The sequence below is a fragment of the Alternaria hordeiaustralica genome (genome assembly GCF_023758085.1).
Source record: "Alternaria hordeiaustralica strain BMP 2776 chromosome Unknown scaffold_29, whole genome shotgun sequence".
NCBI classification, from domain to species: Eukaryota; Fungi; Ascomycota; class Dothideomycetes; order Pleosporales; family Pleosporaceae; genus Alternaria; species Alternaria hordeiaustralica.
In genome coordinates, this window is record NW_026056801.1 from 81406 (window position 1) to 97688 (window position 16283).

Here is a 16283-nt window from a genome sequence, read left to right on the forward strand (position 1 = left end):
TTCAGGTTGGCCTAGAGCCGGATGAACAACTCCCCGCACAGCGTTGGATGTGGCAGCCCATCAGCATCGCATGCACGCTGAACACACTTGCGCCAAAACGCCATATCGCGTCTTGTGCCCGATCTGAAAGGTTTTCTATCTAGTCTGGTTGGTTCCAACAGCGATTTCCTGATTTCGGCCGCGCCTTTGAGTGCCACCGTAAGCCAAAGTCTTGCTCTGCACCGACCACGTTTTCGCGGCACCTCATACCAGGGAAAAACTGAACAGGTCTGCAGACTACATTGACCCAAAACCTTGCAAAGGAGGCGACCCAAAGTCAAAGTAGGCTCCAGGCTGTTCAGCTTTTCCCTAGGTTGGCGTGGCGGTATTGTAAGGTGATGGAGCAATGTGGTTAGTGCGATGGCTTGAGGCTGAAGTAAGATGTCCGGTCGAAAGATGTTAGACTGCAATGTTGTCCCGAGGGGTGTGTAGGAAGACTCCTGCGCTCTGACTCTGCGCCGGTCAAATGGTATCTTCGTCCGTTATGTCGTATAATCACGGCATGCAGCAAGTATATCTAGACTGACAGTCGTGCCCAAAGTGACGCTCAGCCAGACAAAATCTAATTAGCATCATCGTCACGAGCCGTTCAACTCGCAGCTATCTCAGCCTCGCATCCACCTTATATTATTGGACCGCCTTCCTTCGCAGTACTGCGCAGCAACTAGCATATCATGGCGACACCTTCATCACTGTCCGTCCAGGACGAAATAAAACCCGATATACTTCACACAGAGCCCTTGAGCGATTCAGTGTCTGATAGGCTCAAAGCTCCTGAACCTGAGAAATTCAAGCCTGGCTGGCGCTTTCTGGCTGCCTTTGGCAGTCTCTGTATCATCACACTCATGGCCGCACTGGATGCCACTTCAATATCGGTGGCGCTACCAGTATGTTTATGACATTCACTACGCAATACTGTGCTAATACACAGCAGATTATGGCCAAAGCACTACACGGATCTGCCATTGAAGCTTTCTGGAGTGGAACTTCTTTCCTGTTAACATCAACCGTCTTCCAGCCTGTTCTCGGATCATTCTCACACATCTTTGGGCGCAAGACACTGATCTACGTCAGTCTGGGGTTCTTTCTAGCTGGCTCAATTATCCCCGCCGTGGCCGACAGCTTCACCGTCATCTTAGTCGGTCGATCCATTCAGGGAATTGGTGGTGGCGGTATCATCTGCTTGACAGAGATGGTCGTAGTCGATACTGTACCGCTCCGTGAGCGGGGAAAGTGGTTCAGCTTCTTCGGAGCTATGTGGTCCATCGGCACGGTGGCAGGACCTCTTCTCGGTAAGTGGCACATACCAGGACGTCAACCTGGGCAAAACATAAAACACCCTAGAGCCTACGTCGACGTTAGGTAACCCACTTTGCATATTCTTATCTCGATGTAGTCTCTAGACCTGTTCATTCTTCTCCTTATATTAGGCGCTAGATCTAAGTAGTCTGTACTAACAACGTCTAGGCGGCGGCTTCGCCCAGAATGTGTCCTGGCGATGGATATTCTGGATCAACTTGCCATTCCTCGGGCTTGGTGCTGCCTTGATTACGGTGTTTCTCAAGCTCAACCAGAAACATGGCTCCTTTCTGGCGAAGCTTCGAGAGGTCGACTGGGTTGGTATGGTGCTATTTCTTGCCTCAACGACTGGCTTCCTGATTCCAGTCACCTGGGGAGGAGTGCAGTATGCCTGGGACTCGTGGCGTACTCTCGTGCCCCTGATCGTCTGTGCCATCGGTATGATCGCCTTCGTTGTGTATATTGAGTACTTCGCCGCCAACCCCCTCATCCGCACCTCGGTATTCAAGAACACGTCCGCTGCCATTCTTTACGTGTCGACGGTCATTCACGGCATCATACTGTGGGCCCTCCTCTACTACATGCCACTCTACTTCGAAGCTGTCAAAGGCTTCGGTCCGATCCTTGCCGGAGTGGCCATGTTTCCGTGGACATTCACTGTGGCGCCAGCTTCAGTCGCAACGGGCATTGCAATCGCAGTCACAGGACAATATCGATGGGCAAACCGCGCTGGATGGTTCCTCGCCACACTCGGTATGGGCCTCCTCATCATGCTCAAGCCGAACACATCTACAGTGTCTTGGATCTTTCTCAATCTGGTTGGCGGTGTTGGAACGGGCATTTTATTCCCTGCCATGGCTCTGGCCGTGCAGGCTTCAGCGACGGCCAAAGACCAGGCCTACGCCGCGAACATGTTCTCCTTCTTCCGTGCCTTTGGGCAGACGCTCGGTGTTGCCATTGGGGGCGTCATCTTCCAGAACCAGATGAAGAAGAAAATGCTTACGTTCCCTCTACTTGCTGATCTGGCAGCCGAGTATTCTCGCGATGCAGCTGGGCTAGTGGAGATCATCAAGGAGATGCCTGAGGGAGAGATGAGAGAGCAACTCAGGGAAAGTTACACGGACGCACTCAAGTACATCTGGATCGTCATGTTGGCATTTAGTGCAGTGGCCTTGCTCGGCAGTTGGTTCATCAAGGCTTACGACATGAATGGTGCCATGGACACGGAGAGGGGTTTCGTGGACAAGGACAAGGTTGGGGACGTTGAGAAAGAGCAGCCTGTGATGTAAGAGGCCAGGTGCGGATACGAAGATTCTTGTTTTTTTGGAAGCATCAGCGCAGCGTTGGAGGTTATTTGGTCGACCAGATACATAATATTAATCTCTTGATACAACAATCTTGAGTGTGCCTAGCAACAAAATTGATGTTGCCTATTATACAGACGCGCCTCATGTGCGAACTCGCCTCACGATCGCAGTTGAAGAAGGCCTCGAATGTATTTTTGGTGCACAGGCGGGTGAGACTTCCACTTCGCTGGACCGGGTCAAGCATCAACGGTTGGGTCTCAGGAGCGACCGGGATGAGTCGTGAAACACGCCGTCGTGCGTCGTGACCGTTGACACCTGGGCAGCGATCCGGGCAAGGGTCTGGATGGCAGACGTGCGTCATCACCAGAACAACTCATCGCGATTATGCCGTCCACCTATCTTATCAACTGAGTTTGACGCAAGTGGCGAGTCAAGTGCCAGAGTATAACATGACGGTAGTAAGAGTGACGCAGCAGGAATTACAAATGCCGTTGTATTCAAGCTGTTGGAGGTCGAGGTCTGGCCACCTCAGGCATCAATGCCAAACGCCTAGCAGTCTCGGATGTATAAGAAGAAACGGCGCCGAAGAGGAATATTAGTGAACAAAGCTGTTGTTGAGAACAGTGAAAGACATGCGCGACCATGATCGCACAAAGGTGATTAAGGAATTGGGTAGCGGGCAGGAACATGGTGCTACCCCAGCCTCGATGACGGGAGAGTGCGTCGTCAAGTTGTTAGTTGCACCGCCCTGCAGCGGCTATATAGCGGGCGTTGTGCGGTGCATCTGCTGGGATAAAGGGGCAGGTCAGATGACAACGGCGCAGCGAGTGACGCGGTTCTTTGCTTTGGCTCCCAACAACAACCACGGTCGTCCAGGACACTCTCGTGAATGCAACGGCGAAGACCCTGCAAGCTTGAATTTGAACGTGTTTGTCGCACCGAATCGATATTCAATCGTCGCGGTTCGCACATGCACGCTACTGCAGGCTCAATCTTAGGACCCACTAGCGCACACGGGCTGCCAATCACGCCAGCACTTGGCGGCCTCTCATCAGCGCACAAGCTCCAGCCCCGGGCGCCCCTTCCCTTCGACGCGATTGACGGCTCTTCTGACAACTCTCCCAAAAAGCAGTGCCACACGGGAAGCCGGCTCCCAGACACCTTCAAGCACGCGCAACCCTCACCTCAGTCATTCGTTTCAGGAAACCAACCAGCAAAGACAGCACCACAGCAGCAACCTGCACCTAATACACCCCCCCGTACCATCACCGTCACATTCACCGTGCGCCAAGCAACGCTCCTCCGGCACTTCCTCATCCGCGAACGCCTGCATCGCAAGAGCGACCGACTCTCGCCCTCCTCGTTCTTGCCGTCCATAATCGATTCCGGAGACCATTGCGCGCCCTTGCGAGGCTAATTGACAGCTTCACTGGAACCAGCCTACCGGATCCAGCGATCGCGACGACCCTGAGCAAACCGCACCTGCCTCCCCGCCCACCGACACCCGCTCCCATGCCTAACGTGGCCATCCCTTCTTCATAACAGTCGCCTCCGACACTCGCACCCCCAACACTATTCTTCCCATCGACCTTGCTACCCACCGCTGCCATGAAGGAGTCATTCGCTGCCCTTCTGCGCACGGCGGCCGGCAAGCTCACCCTTTCGCTGCTCGTGGCTTCGCAAGCCACGGCCTATAATTTCAAACCCGTCCCAAATCCCAACCTCAACCTCGACGATTTAGGCCGGATAGCCTTCGCTGGAGATTTCGATTCGATATCGCTTTACCAGTATGAAGGCCAAAATCAAAACACTCCCGCTACTGGAGGAGCTCTCCTTGCACGCTACCCCAATGGCGTCTTTGCGACGATCAACACCACAGATGCCGACATCAAGGCCATGTGCGCGCTCCAGGTCAATGGCGCGGAACGAGTCGTGTTCGCAGGCAACTTTACTAGTGTTGGCGATCTTCGCACACCTGGAGGCATCGCGCTGCTCGACCCCAACAACGGCAATGTCACACCACTCGAAGGACTTACTGGATCGGTCAACGCGCTCTACTGTGATAGAGATGGCGGTCAGGTCTACGTGGGAGGAAGTCTAGAAGGTGCGAACTCGTCCAACGCTCTAGTATGGAAGAACGGCTGGGAAGACCTATCGTTCAATGGCTTCAATGGCCCCATCCACTCCATCATCCGGTCCAACGACAACATAATTTTTGGAGGAGAGTTCAACGGTCTCGGAGGAGGCAATGCGTCGATTGTGTCGAGCGAAAACAACACGCAGGTCATCCCCATCGCTACCGCAGACATATCCGCCCAGACAAGCTCCGGCCAGAACGGCCTCTCAGACCCCAAGAACATCGCATGCAAAGCCGACTTTTCCACGCAAGGCGCCGGCTCGACATGGCTGCTCGCTGATCGATCGCCCGGATTCTGGAAGGCCGACTTTGGCTTCGGTTTCGAGCCGACAAGCATGAAGCTCTACAACACCGACTTCGAAGGCCGTGGTAGCAAGACTTTCCGCTTCACTGCACTTCCAGACGGCGGTATCTTGAACCTGACCTTCACTGACCCCGGAACCGGACAAAAGCGCTTTTGCGACGCCACATGCCCCCTGCCCGAGGGCAACACCACTGCGCAGGACTTCTCCTTCGTCAACGTCGTTGGTATGAACGCGTTCAGGATCGACGTCTCGGAATGGTACGGTCAGGGTGGTGGTCTTAACGGTATCCAGCTGTTCCAGGACGCCATGTACTCCTATGCAGTCAACGACTTCAACGAGCCCAAGAACTGTGGTTCAACCACGTCAGGATCAGAAGCAACCTCTACCGGCTCTTGGCAGGTCTCTCCGTCACACGACAGCTCCTCCAGGTATCTCACCACATCTCTGCAGGGCACACCCATCGACACTGAGTCGACCAGCGTCACCTTCCTGCCCGATATCAAACAGTCTGGCAACTACTCTGTCACCATTTACACGCCTGGATGCCAGGGCGATGGTACTTGCGGCACCCGCGGTCGGGTCAACGTCACAGCACAATTGGGCGGCGAGCCCAACAGCGTTGAGCTTTGGCAGACCAACAACTTTGACAAGTACGACGAGGTTTACAACGGCTTCATCGATGTCACCGATGGCTCCCGTCCACAAGTCATCCTTCGACCTGCAAGCGGACAAGGCCCTGGCCCCTTGACTGTCGTTGCACAGAGGGTGCGCTTCACGCTTCTGAAGGCTACGTCAGGTAACTTGAACGGTCTCTTCGAGTACAAGCCTGGTCAGACCGTAGACGCGGACGACTTTACGAAGTCGGTCATCACTTCCGCCGGAGCCAGCCTCATTCCTAGGGAGAAGGCATTCGTTACCACTGTCACAACAGGTGATAAGACACTGTATGTCGGCGGATCCTTTAACAGCAGCGACGATCGCAACAACATCTTCGAAGTCCGACAGGGAGAGTCAGAACCCCGCGCACTTCCCGGCAAAGGACTCAACAACCAGGTCATGACTATGTTCCACAACGCTAGTACGCTGTACGTCGGTGGTAACTTCACCAACACGGCGGAGAACAACGTAGCAGGCCTTGGCGGAGTGGCTACCTTGAACAACAACCAGTGGCAACCCCTTGGTGCCGGTGTAGATGGTGTCGTCCTGTACTTGGTACCGTTCTCGCTCAACATCACGGCTAATACTCCCGAAGACGTGCTCGCTGTCAGCGGATTCTTCAGCCGGGTCAACGCCTTTGGTAACAACCCCAGCACCAGCGTTAATGACTTTGCAGTCTGGGTGCCATCTCGTGGCAACTGGCTGCACAACCTGGACTTCTACTCTCTAGCTATGTCCGGCAGACTGATGACTTTCGCTGATGTGCCCGGAGGTGAACGCTGGTATGGCGGATCTGTATCATCTGGTGCTCTTCTCGCGAGCGGTACTGCTGAGCTTGAAAGTGGAGATGAACTGTCACTCAGTGCTTTCCCCATCAAGATCCAAGCGCAACAGCAGCAGCAGACCCCTTCTCGTAAGCGAGCCATCGTTCAAGGACAAAACCTCAACACCACTGGAGTCCGTACTGGTACTTTCTATAAGGAAAACGGCATGAACAAGACGATCCTCGCTGGACACTTCGCAACCAAGGGCGCAGAGGATCGCAACATCACCAACCTCCTCATCATTGATGGTAACGACTCTGACAAAGTAACCGGCTTTGACGACGAGCTGGATGCCAATTCCACCTTTGCGGCTGTCGCTGTCTTGGACAATGTCTTGTATGCCGGTGGCATGATCAGCGGACAGCTCAACAACAATCGTGTTGCTGGTGTTGTCGCCTACGACCTAAACAGCAATTCGTTCACGAAGGCTCAGCCCCCACCGCTACAGGGTGTGAACGTTACAGTTAACGCTATCGCTCCACGACCGAAGTCCAAGGACATCTTCGTCGCAGGTCAGTTCCAGTCCGCTGGCGCCTTGAGCTGTGCTGCGGTGTGCATCTGGAATACCGAGCGTAGTCAGTGGACTGCACCAGGCAATGGCCTTTCCGGTGACGTCTCGTCGCTCACATGGGTTAGCGACAACAGTCTACTCATTGCGGGCAACCTCACTTCTGGCACCAACCAGACCAAGATTCTGACCTACGACTCATCAAGCAGACAATTCGCAGTCGTCCCCGGTGCTAACGACCTCCCTGGTCCGGTCACTGCTCTAACCATTGCCAACCGTAACGGAGACCAATTCTGGGCCGCTGGCACAGCAAGCGATGGCACTGCGTTCCTGCAGCGATTTGACGGTACCAAGTGGGTGCCTGCTGATGGGGCTATGTTCGGTAGCTCGACCGAAATTCGTGGAATTCAGGTCCTTTCTCTGTCCGAAGACCATGGCGACTCCGATATCATCGACCGCAACCAGGATCTCCTTCTCATGGGCCAGCTCAACATTACTTCATTTGCGGGTAAAACAGCATCTGCCGCGCTTTTCAACGGCACTACACTCACTCCTTTCCTCCTTGCTACCAAGGGCCAAGACGGTTCGACACAAACTGGAAGCCTGTCCTCTGTGTTTGTAGAGAACCCCAACTCGTTCTTCAGACAGTCAAGTAAGTCCCAGAAACCATTTCCAGTCTCGGTCTGTATGCTAACGACTCCCAGACAAGCATCTCGCGCTATGGGCCATTGTTCTCATTGGCCTCGCCATCGCTCTCGTCCTCACCTTCCTCCTCGTCGTTATCGGTATCGTTATCGAATGGTTCCGCAAAAAGCAACAGGGCTATTCCCCTGCCCCGACGTCTTACCCTGATCGGTTAGGCAACGTAGGACGTCTGCCGCCGGAGCAGCTGTTCGGAACGCTCTCGGGACCTCGAGCCCCAGCAATCTAGGCGGTTCTGCCACCCCTGCGATTTTGACAGCCGATAGCGATAGCGTTGCTCCACAAGACACATCCAGTGGCCCTGTAGCTGTCACGACTGATGATAGGGTGATACAAGTCCCTGAAATTCGCATTATAGCCCCGTCGACTGATGATGGAGAGACTCCAGTCCCTGATAGTGGCCCTGTAGCCGCCTCGACACCGCTTGGGGAAACTGTACAATCGAATGAGACAGGCGACAGCCAGGACTATTCAATGGCGGACTTGCTACCGGCCATGTTTCGTATTTCCGATTTCATCAAGACGACGACGAAAGCCTAGTGGGCTGATTGATATATTTAAAGTTGGACCAGGATTGATTTGATACCACGCGGCTAGCGCAGCCCACCATTATTTCCATTGCTTTTTTCTTTCTTCTACACTTCCTCTTGCATTGGTGTTTCCTTTGAATACTTCCATGGAAGAGTTCACGAACGAACGCTTTTCTTTTCTTTATGTCTTGGCGAGCGTGAAGGGCGCGGTGGAGAGATGCGGAGCTGTAATGTGTACTTCTTCAATGGGATTGAAATCGTAATCAGGGCGGCGGTAGTGGCGGAAGGAAAGACGGTGGGTGTGTGCTAGTCCACGCACCAGGAGAACTGGGTTGATGGGGAAGGGGACGGGAAACCGGTGTACATGGACAAAACTTGTAGTCTTCTGGGGATGTACGCATCCCGACGCTATAATATACTCATACTCTAGACATGTTCACCTTCCCTTGAGCTTCGTTCATTCATGTCTAGCTACACACAACAGGTCTACCTGATGACTACGAAATACTACAACAGCTCCGCTTCCTTGAGAGGTTTCAAAAGAGCTCTCACTGCCTTGTCTTACGAGCAGTGACCCAGGCCACCTCTACGTTCGGAGCGCGTTACAATCCTGCGCCAGCTAGTAGCCTTATAGACCACCTCGGTATCCGCCACCCGTAGGTATACCGAAATTTCCAGCTCCAATCCACCTCGGTATGCGACAACTCCAGATTGATAAGACTGGACATGCCTTCAGGACGTGGGGATAAACCCTCTCTCAGCATACACCTGTCGACAAACTCGCAGCAACGGAAACCTTGCCCTCGCATGTGAAACGATTCCAGCACTAGTTATATTGCCAACCGTCCCATCACTATCCGCAATCACATACTGATATATCGCCCACCTCAACTCTTTCGGCAGACGAAGAAACGCAGACTCCTTTGCGTTCCGCTCAGTGATCTGGTTGGCCGTTTCGTCGAAGAACTTGGCTGGCCATGGCCATTGCGACGCGTCTAGTGCGACGGCGCTGTTGTCTGGAACGGGTATTTGTTCGAAGAATAATGTCTTTCGGTCGAACTCGTAATACAGGTAGAGCGACCATCGGGATTCCGCTTCAGAGGGGACTTCGCGGCCGGGATCGATCCATGGTGCCCAGGGTGGGGAGGTGGCTTTGGGTCGCTTGGTTGGGAGGCCGTCGCCGAAGAGGGTGGGCTGCTGGGGGTTGGAGGTTAGATCAGTTGGAACAGACGTCATGGCTGCGGGTTGTGGGTTGTGGATTGTGAATTGAGTGTTTACGTTGACTATGTTTGTTCGTCTCCGCCAACTCGCGGCTGAGTAGAAGGGGACTTCTTCTGGGCTTGACATTGCGAATGAAGGGCGGTGCTTAGTGGTGGGTGACAACGGAGGGAGTAGCGATACAGTCATGGGATGATTTGACTCGGATGTGGGATCCCCTGTGCGAAACACAGATATCGAAGGTTGAGTTGTGACTTACAAACGGTGGAGGGCTAGTCCCAAATAGGCAAGGTCACGTTGCCATGCACAATTCGAGTGAATAGGTCAAATTGCTTTCACCCTAATGTTCGCATCTGATTTCTACTAAGCGTTGATCACCTTCGCCTTTTTCTCGAACATCGTCGTCGAGTTCACCACCACAACCTCCATTTCGCGCCCAAAGATCTTGGTAACTTCCTTCTTCACCCTCTCAGTCGTCTCTTCCGTTACTCGATAGTTCCTCCCATAATTAGACATTACGGTGACTCGCTGAACACCAGGCAGTGGTACGGCAGTCGCGACCGATGTACTCCTGAAGTGTCCGAAGCAACAGGCTGGAACTGCGATACTTCGTATAGCGTTGCACTGGTCCTGCGAGAGCGCTATAGTCTTTGGCAAGTGGTGCGTCGAGCGGCACAAGCCGATGAAATCGTTGAGGCTGAAAAGCATGAGCCCGGTCTCTGAGCGCGTTTGTCGGCAGGTTTGGCTGAGGACGAAGAGACATTCTTTGGGTATTCGTTTCCCTTTCGACGTATCGACTACAATGGTTGACTGTGTATTCAACCTTGGACTGATATGATGGCCGCCGAGGACATACTCGTATATAGCATTGCGTATCTCTCCGGGGAGACGAAGGAGTGGCGAGTCGCTTTGGTTTTGCAGGGTTCTATCATGGTAAGCGCTTCTGGTGAGACGAATGGATCGGTTTCTACCTCGCCTCCGCCGTCTTCTGAGAGAGACGTTCCGCCAGAGAAAACTCTTTACCGTTTCTGAGTTGCATTGTAGTCGGCAAGTTCTTTTATGTATTAGAGTTTGTAACGGTGATGTGGGTATGTGGTTGACCGACCTTTCCAAGATTATCTAGGTACTTCCAAGTTCTTAGCGACGCCGCACGTGCTGGTACCTAATTGGCTGGCAGGTGACGCGTGAGTCCCGCTTTGTAAAGGAGGAAGCAGCGTCCAAGCTTTGACCCGGATGCATACAATGAATCGAGATCTTAGTGCTCTTATATTTGCGATTACCTGAAAGAGGATGTTATGAACTCTGGAGGATTTGAGTGGCTCATGGACGATGTGTCGTCGTAATACCATGACTGTCTTGATGGGACCAAAGTATGGCTTTGCGTTGAATAGATCGTAAGGCACGCTATGAAGGTAGCTACAGATGATGATGTGCATATTCCTCATAACTTCGAGTCGCCCGAGAAGTTTGCGTACTCTTCTTCTTCCTGTCGCACACCCTGCCACATCTCGGCAACACGCCATAACCTTTCCATTCCAATCTTCTCCAGTAGACTTCCTCTTCTCTTTCGATACATCTCATCATACCTCTCATCATCGACCACCGTCGCACCGTCTTTGTCAAACACCAACATCTTGCCATCCTCAACCCACCCTTCGCCGTAGATATATCGGATGAACCGGTCTTGCATAGCCCGTGCTATCCTCCTGTCGGCATCACTGAAGTAAGGGTCGAAATTCTGCAAGAGATACGCAACATCGAGCTCGTGGGCTGCGAGGCCCTTGAAAGGCCCATCTATTGGGTTGGGGACGTGGAAGTGGTATCGTGAGGCTGGTCTTGGTAGTGAGAGAGCTTTCCACCCCCGATACGCTGCTAGCGCTGGTAGATAGAAGCGGAGCTCAGATGCGAGTACTAGCAAGCGCTCTCCCTGAACTTCCTTTGATACGTTGCCATCGAGACGATAGACCTGTAGGAGTCCGAGGGTCTCGAGTGGAGAAAGGTGCGTTTCGCACGCTTTAAGAAGACGCCCGAAACTGTTGGGCTGGTCGAGGAGTCGGCCTTTCAGAATGAGGGCATCGTGCTCCGTGTCGCCTATCACAAACTCCCTGCACCATGATGGCTTGTGTATGGCGCTTGACCCATCCATTATCGACTCGATCGTGACTTCTTGTGTGAAGAACTGGCCGTCGACTGTTGCGGCGAAATGCTGTGCTAAAGGTAATCTCTGAGCTAACTCTTCCGCATCGTTGTCCAATAAGATCCTTCTCCTGCTCTCGACATCGTTGCTATCGATTTTCAGATAGGTAGACTGGTCTTCGCACATCTTCTTGTGCCACCATTTATTCCTCCACTTGCGTAAAGATGCCTCGCCACTCATGATGACAACACGCTCAAAGAGTCCCTCGTCCCCAACGTTCGCGCAAAGGAGCGTTGATAGCGAAATCGCTCCTGCCGACTCGCCAGCAGTAGTAATGCTGTTCGGATCGCCTCCAAAACCCGCAATATGCTTCTTGACCCATCGGAAAGCCAGCACCTGGTCTTTATAACCCATGTTACCGGCTGCACCAATCTCATCGCTGGCCAGGAAACCAAATACGTTGATTCGATATGCCATTGAAACGCCAATGAAGGGTTTACCGGTTTCTACACCTCGCTGGACAAATCGAAGTAGATCATACTGTGGCCAACTGTTTGCTCCGATGCTGAGACCACCACCATGTACCCACACGAACACTGGAAGACCTCGTCCTCCACTCTTTGCATCGCTCGAGATATCCTTGGGCACCGTGACGATTACATTCAGGCAGTCGAACTCATCCATCCTCTCTGTATCGCCCTGACCAGGGCTGCAAGGCAAGACGGCATCTCCGACTAAAGTCAGGTCCCATGCCTGAGCTCCATGTAATTGTGGGCATGATGGTCCGAATTGCGTAGCGTCGAAAACCCCATCCTCCCCAACTTCAAGCCTATCGTCTGGAATCGAATCCTTGTATCGTGCCGGTATCGACGCGTACTTTAGGTTGCGAAACTGTGTTGTTGACGCGGATGATGTTCCACGCAAGGTCCGCTGTAGTGTGGAATGGTGCAGGGTACACTCTTCGGTCGACATTGTTTGTTTTGCGCGTACGCGTTACATTCCAAACTCTGCTCAAGATCTAGAACGGTATCTAGACTACATGTCATCACATACCCGTCTTCGCCAGCCACCCCGCGTGGCACCCCAGACTGTTGACACAGGGATGTGGGGAGATGTGGGGCTGGACCTCGGCAACGGAGACGGCAGCATCTTGCAGACGCATGCCGAAGATGTTGAGCAGAACATCGGTTCGTGGAACTAAGTCAACATACTAGAAAGTTGAAGTTGAGGAAGGACAGGAACGACAAGCAGGAATGCACGACTGGGCATGTCTGTCACAGTCTGAGGCGCTAGCCACGCGGGGACCGGGCATCTTCGGCCTTGTCTAGGACGCGCTCCAGCAGGTATGCTACACTCGGCGCGTTCAGCCATCAGTTTCGTATATCTCTTGCATTAGTCGCGCGGATGAGCATGAGAAACCCGAATACTATGACGGCACGGCGTGAAGGGCGTTCGGCCTGCACATATTCGGTGTTTGCCCAGCGTGTCAGCAGGCTGCATTAGCGCGTTGCCTACCGCCACCCAAGTACCATCTCGACACCACTCCTTAGGTCACTTCTGACCCAAAATTTATTTTATGGCCTACTAACTCCAGAATATAACATCGAGTAGCGGCTAAAACTACATTACAACGGTATCTGTCAGCTGGTTGCACATACCCGCTCCTTAACTCCATGGCCCCTACCTATCTAGGTCGATATTTGACCACATTAGGAAACGACTATGTACAGCGGTTCGTGTCGAAGTATGGAATGAAATCAGAGCTATAAAGGGAGCTCGGCCGGTCTTCGATCTATCATCTATTTACTCTGTCACTCTCATCAATATCCTCCGAACTGCTGATCACCATGCCTGGCTCCACCCCTACGAGACCTGTTGATTGCACGATTGACTTCGATGTCAGCCATCTAGCAGGAAAGACTGCTGTAATTACTGGAGGTATGCGCAGCCCTAATTCCAAAAAATCATAGTCGCAGCAGTAGTAACTGCTACATTCGTTGAAAAGCCAGCTAACCTCATTGGCAGGCGGCAGTGGCCTTGGGGAAGCATATGTCCGAGCACTGGTCAACGCAGGCGTAAAGGTGTGTTTCGGAGACCGCGATGTCCACCGCGGACAACAGCTTGCCTCCGAACTAAAAGACTGTCGCTTCGTACACTGCGACGTAACAAACTGGGACGACCAAGTCCGCCTCTTCAGCGAGGCCACCTCCCTATCCCTCACCGGCAAAATCGACTACGTAGTCGCAAACGCCGGCATCATACACGCAGACGACGTCTTCAAATTTGAAGGTCCCTCCCAACCACCCCAAAAGCCCAGCCTCGACATCATCTCCGTAAACCTTAACGGCGCCCTCTACACCACCAAACTCGCATCCCACTACTTCATGACCCAAAACGGCACTTCCCCATCCCCCTCCCAAACAGACACCTGTCTCGTCCTCATCGGCTCTGGAGCGGCTTACCTAGACTGTCCCCGAGGGCCCCAGTACAGCGCGTCAAAGTATGCGATGCGCGGCATCATGCATTCGCTGCGTCGGACGGCATACTACTACGGGTCTCGCATCAACATGATTTCGCCTTGGTACGTGCGCACGGGCATCCTATCGCACGAAGATTTTGATGCCGTGGAGAAGGCGGGGGTGCAGTTTGCCACGACGGAAGATGCGGGGCAGTGTTTATTGAGGATTCTGAGTGATGCGAATGTCAACGGGCGATCGCTTTTTGTTTCTGCGAGGAAATGGGCGGAGAGGGGGTATGTGGATCTGGATCTGGATGAGTACCCAGGCAATGGGTTGTTGGAGGAGATTCAGGCTGATCAGGTCAAGTTTGCGCCCGTAGAGGCTGGCCTATTTGTCTGAGCATCCGCTGGCCGATGAGATGCCCCTAAAAGATGATGAGTGAACTGTAGGCGAGGGGTAGCCTTCTTAGTAGGCACTATATTATTCCAAGGTGTCCGTTTTTCCGTACTCCATTTAAGTTGACATTGCACCATCTGCCGCCGTTACGTACTCCTCTATCGCAGCTAAGAAGAGACATTGTGCCCTATGCTTAAAGCTAGCAACACGTTGTTATGATTTGTCGACCCCAAGATCATCAGAAGGTCTGTTTTGAGAAAGCTGTGCAGAATTCGGGGACTACACTTTAGATTCCAAGCAATAAAACATGTAGTAAACACCTACGTACTAGGCAAGACCATGGGTTGATACAACGTAGCTCACGAAACCAACGTCCAGACCTCACTAGCGCTCGACAACCCCCAAACCCCTCCCGCCCGATCACCCACAACACTGACAGCCATGCCACTCCTATTGTCTATCATCTCCCACAATTCCGGCGTCCCAGTATATCTCCATAGAGTCCCATCACCGTGTCTACTATACAACAAGCCCCCAACAGCATATATACCCACACTTCCAGCTTTCTCAATCGTTTTCCAGCTAGGACCAGCAGTGTTCAGCCACACTACTAAGCCATCGCTTTGCAATTTGTAGAATTCGTTGCCGCCAACTGCGATGGCGATATTCTTCGCGTTGTCGTCAACGATGGCCCATTGGCCTGAATTGTGAGGCCATAGGGAGCGAACAAGATACCCGTTCGTGAGCAAGTTCCAAAGTGTTTTGTCGTCGGTGACGGCTATCTGTTTGGAGCCAGGGGCGGAAGGTTGCTCGATACTAAGCCATGTACTGCCAGAGAGCCGGGCTACCCATCCATCTTTGCGCCGCGAGTACAGTTGGTCGGATGCAGCGACGATCTCAATGACATTTGAGTCGGTATTGCTAAGAGCTTGCCAGTTCGATGCGCTGCCTGTCCAGCGGAAGGTACCTCCATCGTAGTGTCGTTGGTAGAGGTTTCCATTTGCACCGGTAATTTGGGCAGTATCTTTGTTGTTGTCGGCGACTACCCACGCACCATTTGAGTAGCGAAGAATCTGCCCCGATGAACGCATCTGGTACAGACCGTCATTGGCCGAAGCAGTAGCTGTGTTGGACGTGACTTGGATCATATTCGTGATTACTGAGCCTGAATCGATACGATTCCAAGCCGGGCTCCTCCAGCCGTAGATGCTGTGTATACCCATCTTGTCGTCTGGATGCATAGGGCGTATGCTACCATCGTAGTAGGCGAACATGATGGCTGCCTCGACGCCACTGTGGCTCATCCCGAGAGCGTGACCGATCTCATGAACAGCTGTATATCCAAAGAGACGGTCGTCCGTCCACTGGTAGTCGTCATTGAAGGTTACATTGATGTTGCCAGACGACATGGAGGTGCCATCAGAGACCATGGACGTAAAACCGTAACGCGTATCGTCTCGACCGAGGGGAGAAAAGCGGATGTTGATGTCAGCTTTAGCGTTCGAAGCTGCTTGTACGATGTTCAGGGGGATGTAGTTCATCCATTGGGCAAAAGCGGTACTGGGCAGCATTAGCGACAAGGGCAATTGGACTGGAAGACGAAATCGTAGAGATCAACCTGAAGAAAGTCCACACCATAGCCTACAGAATAGCAAACACCCAAAATGCGGAAGCTTGACTAACCTGATCGTGCTTTGCTGGCGCGCTGTAGACAGATCATTCGTGTAACTGTCGAAGCGCCATGTCAACGTCGCCTTTGCCCACT

The 16283-nt window shown here is 52.9% G+C and overlaps 5 protein-coding genes across 5 annotated transcripts; 2 read left to right on the forward strand and 3 right to left on the reverse strand.

The window, feature by feature from the left end:
* Positions 1-713: 713 nt before the first annotated feature.
* Positions 714-2627, forward strand: J4E84_009468 (uncharacterized protein; the record flags this gene model as incomplete). Its single annotated transcript, XM_049392030.1, has 3 exons — positions 714-926; positions 974-1331; positions 1507-2627. The coding sequence occupies 3 exons, from the start codon at positions 714-716 to the stop codon at positions 2625-2627; spliced, it is 1692 nt and encodes a 563-aa protein (XP_049240214.1).
* Positions 2628-8869: 6242 nt separating this feature from the next.
* J4E84_009469 (uncharacterized protein) lies at positions 8870-9544 on the reverse strand (the record flags this gene model as incomplete). The annotated part of the gene is made up of 2 exons (XM_049392031.1): positions 8870-8894; positions 9180-9544. The coding sequence occupies 2 exons, from the start codon at positions 9542-9544 to the stop codon at positions 8870-8872; spliced, it is 390 nt and encodes a 129-aa protein (XP_049240215.1).
* A 1423-nt stretch (positions 9545-10967) lies between these two features.
* On the reverse strand, positions 10968-12391 carry J4E84_009470 (uncharacterized protein; the record flags this gene model as incomplete). The annotated part of the gene is given in 2 exon segments (XM_049392032.1): positions 10968-12372; positions 12387-12391. The coding sequence occupies 2 exon segments, from the start codon at positions 12389-12391 to the stop codon at positions 10968-10970; spliced, it is 1410 nt and encodes a 469-aa protein (XP_049240216.1).
* A 1119-nt stretch (positions 12392-13510) lies between these two features.
* On the forward strand, positions 13511-14521 carry J4E84_009471 (uncharacterized protein; the record flags this gene model as incomplete). The annotated part of the gene is made up of 2 exons (XM_049392033.1): positions 13511-13601; positions 13689-14521. The coding sequence occupies 2 exons, from the start codon at positions 13511-13513 to the stop codon at positions 14519-14521; spliced, it is 924 nt and encodes a 307-aa protein (XP_049240217.1).
* Positions 14522-14877: 356 nt separating this feature from the next.
* Positions 14878-16156, reverse strand: J4E84_009472 (uncharacterized protein; the record flags this gene model as incomplete). Its single annotated transcript, XM_049392034.1, has 2 exons — positions 14878-16078; positions 16152-16156. 2 exons carry the CDS (start codon positions 16154-16156, stop codon positions 14878-14880), a joined length of 1206 nt encoding a protein of 401 aa, XP_049240218.1.
* Positions 16157-16283: the final 127 nt, after the last annotated feature.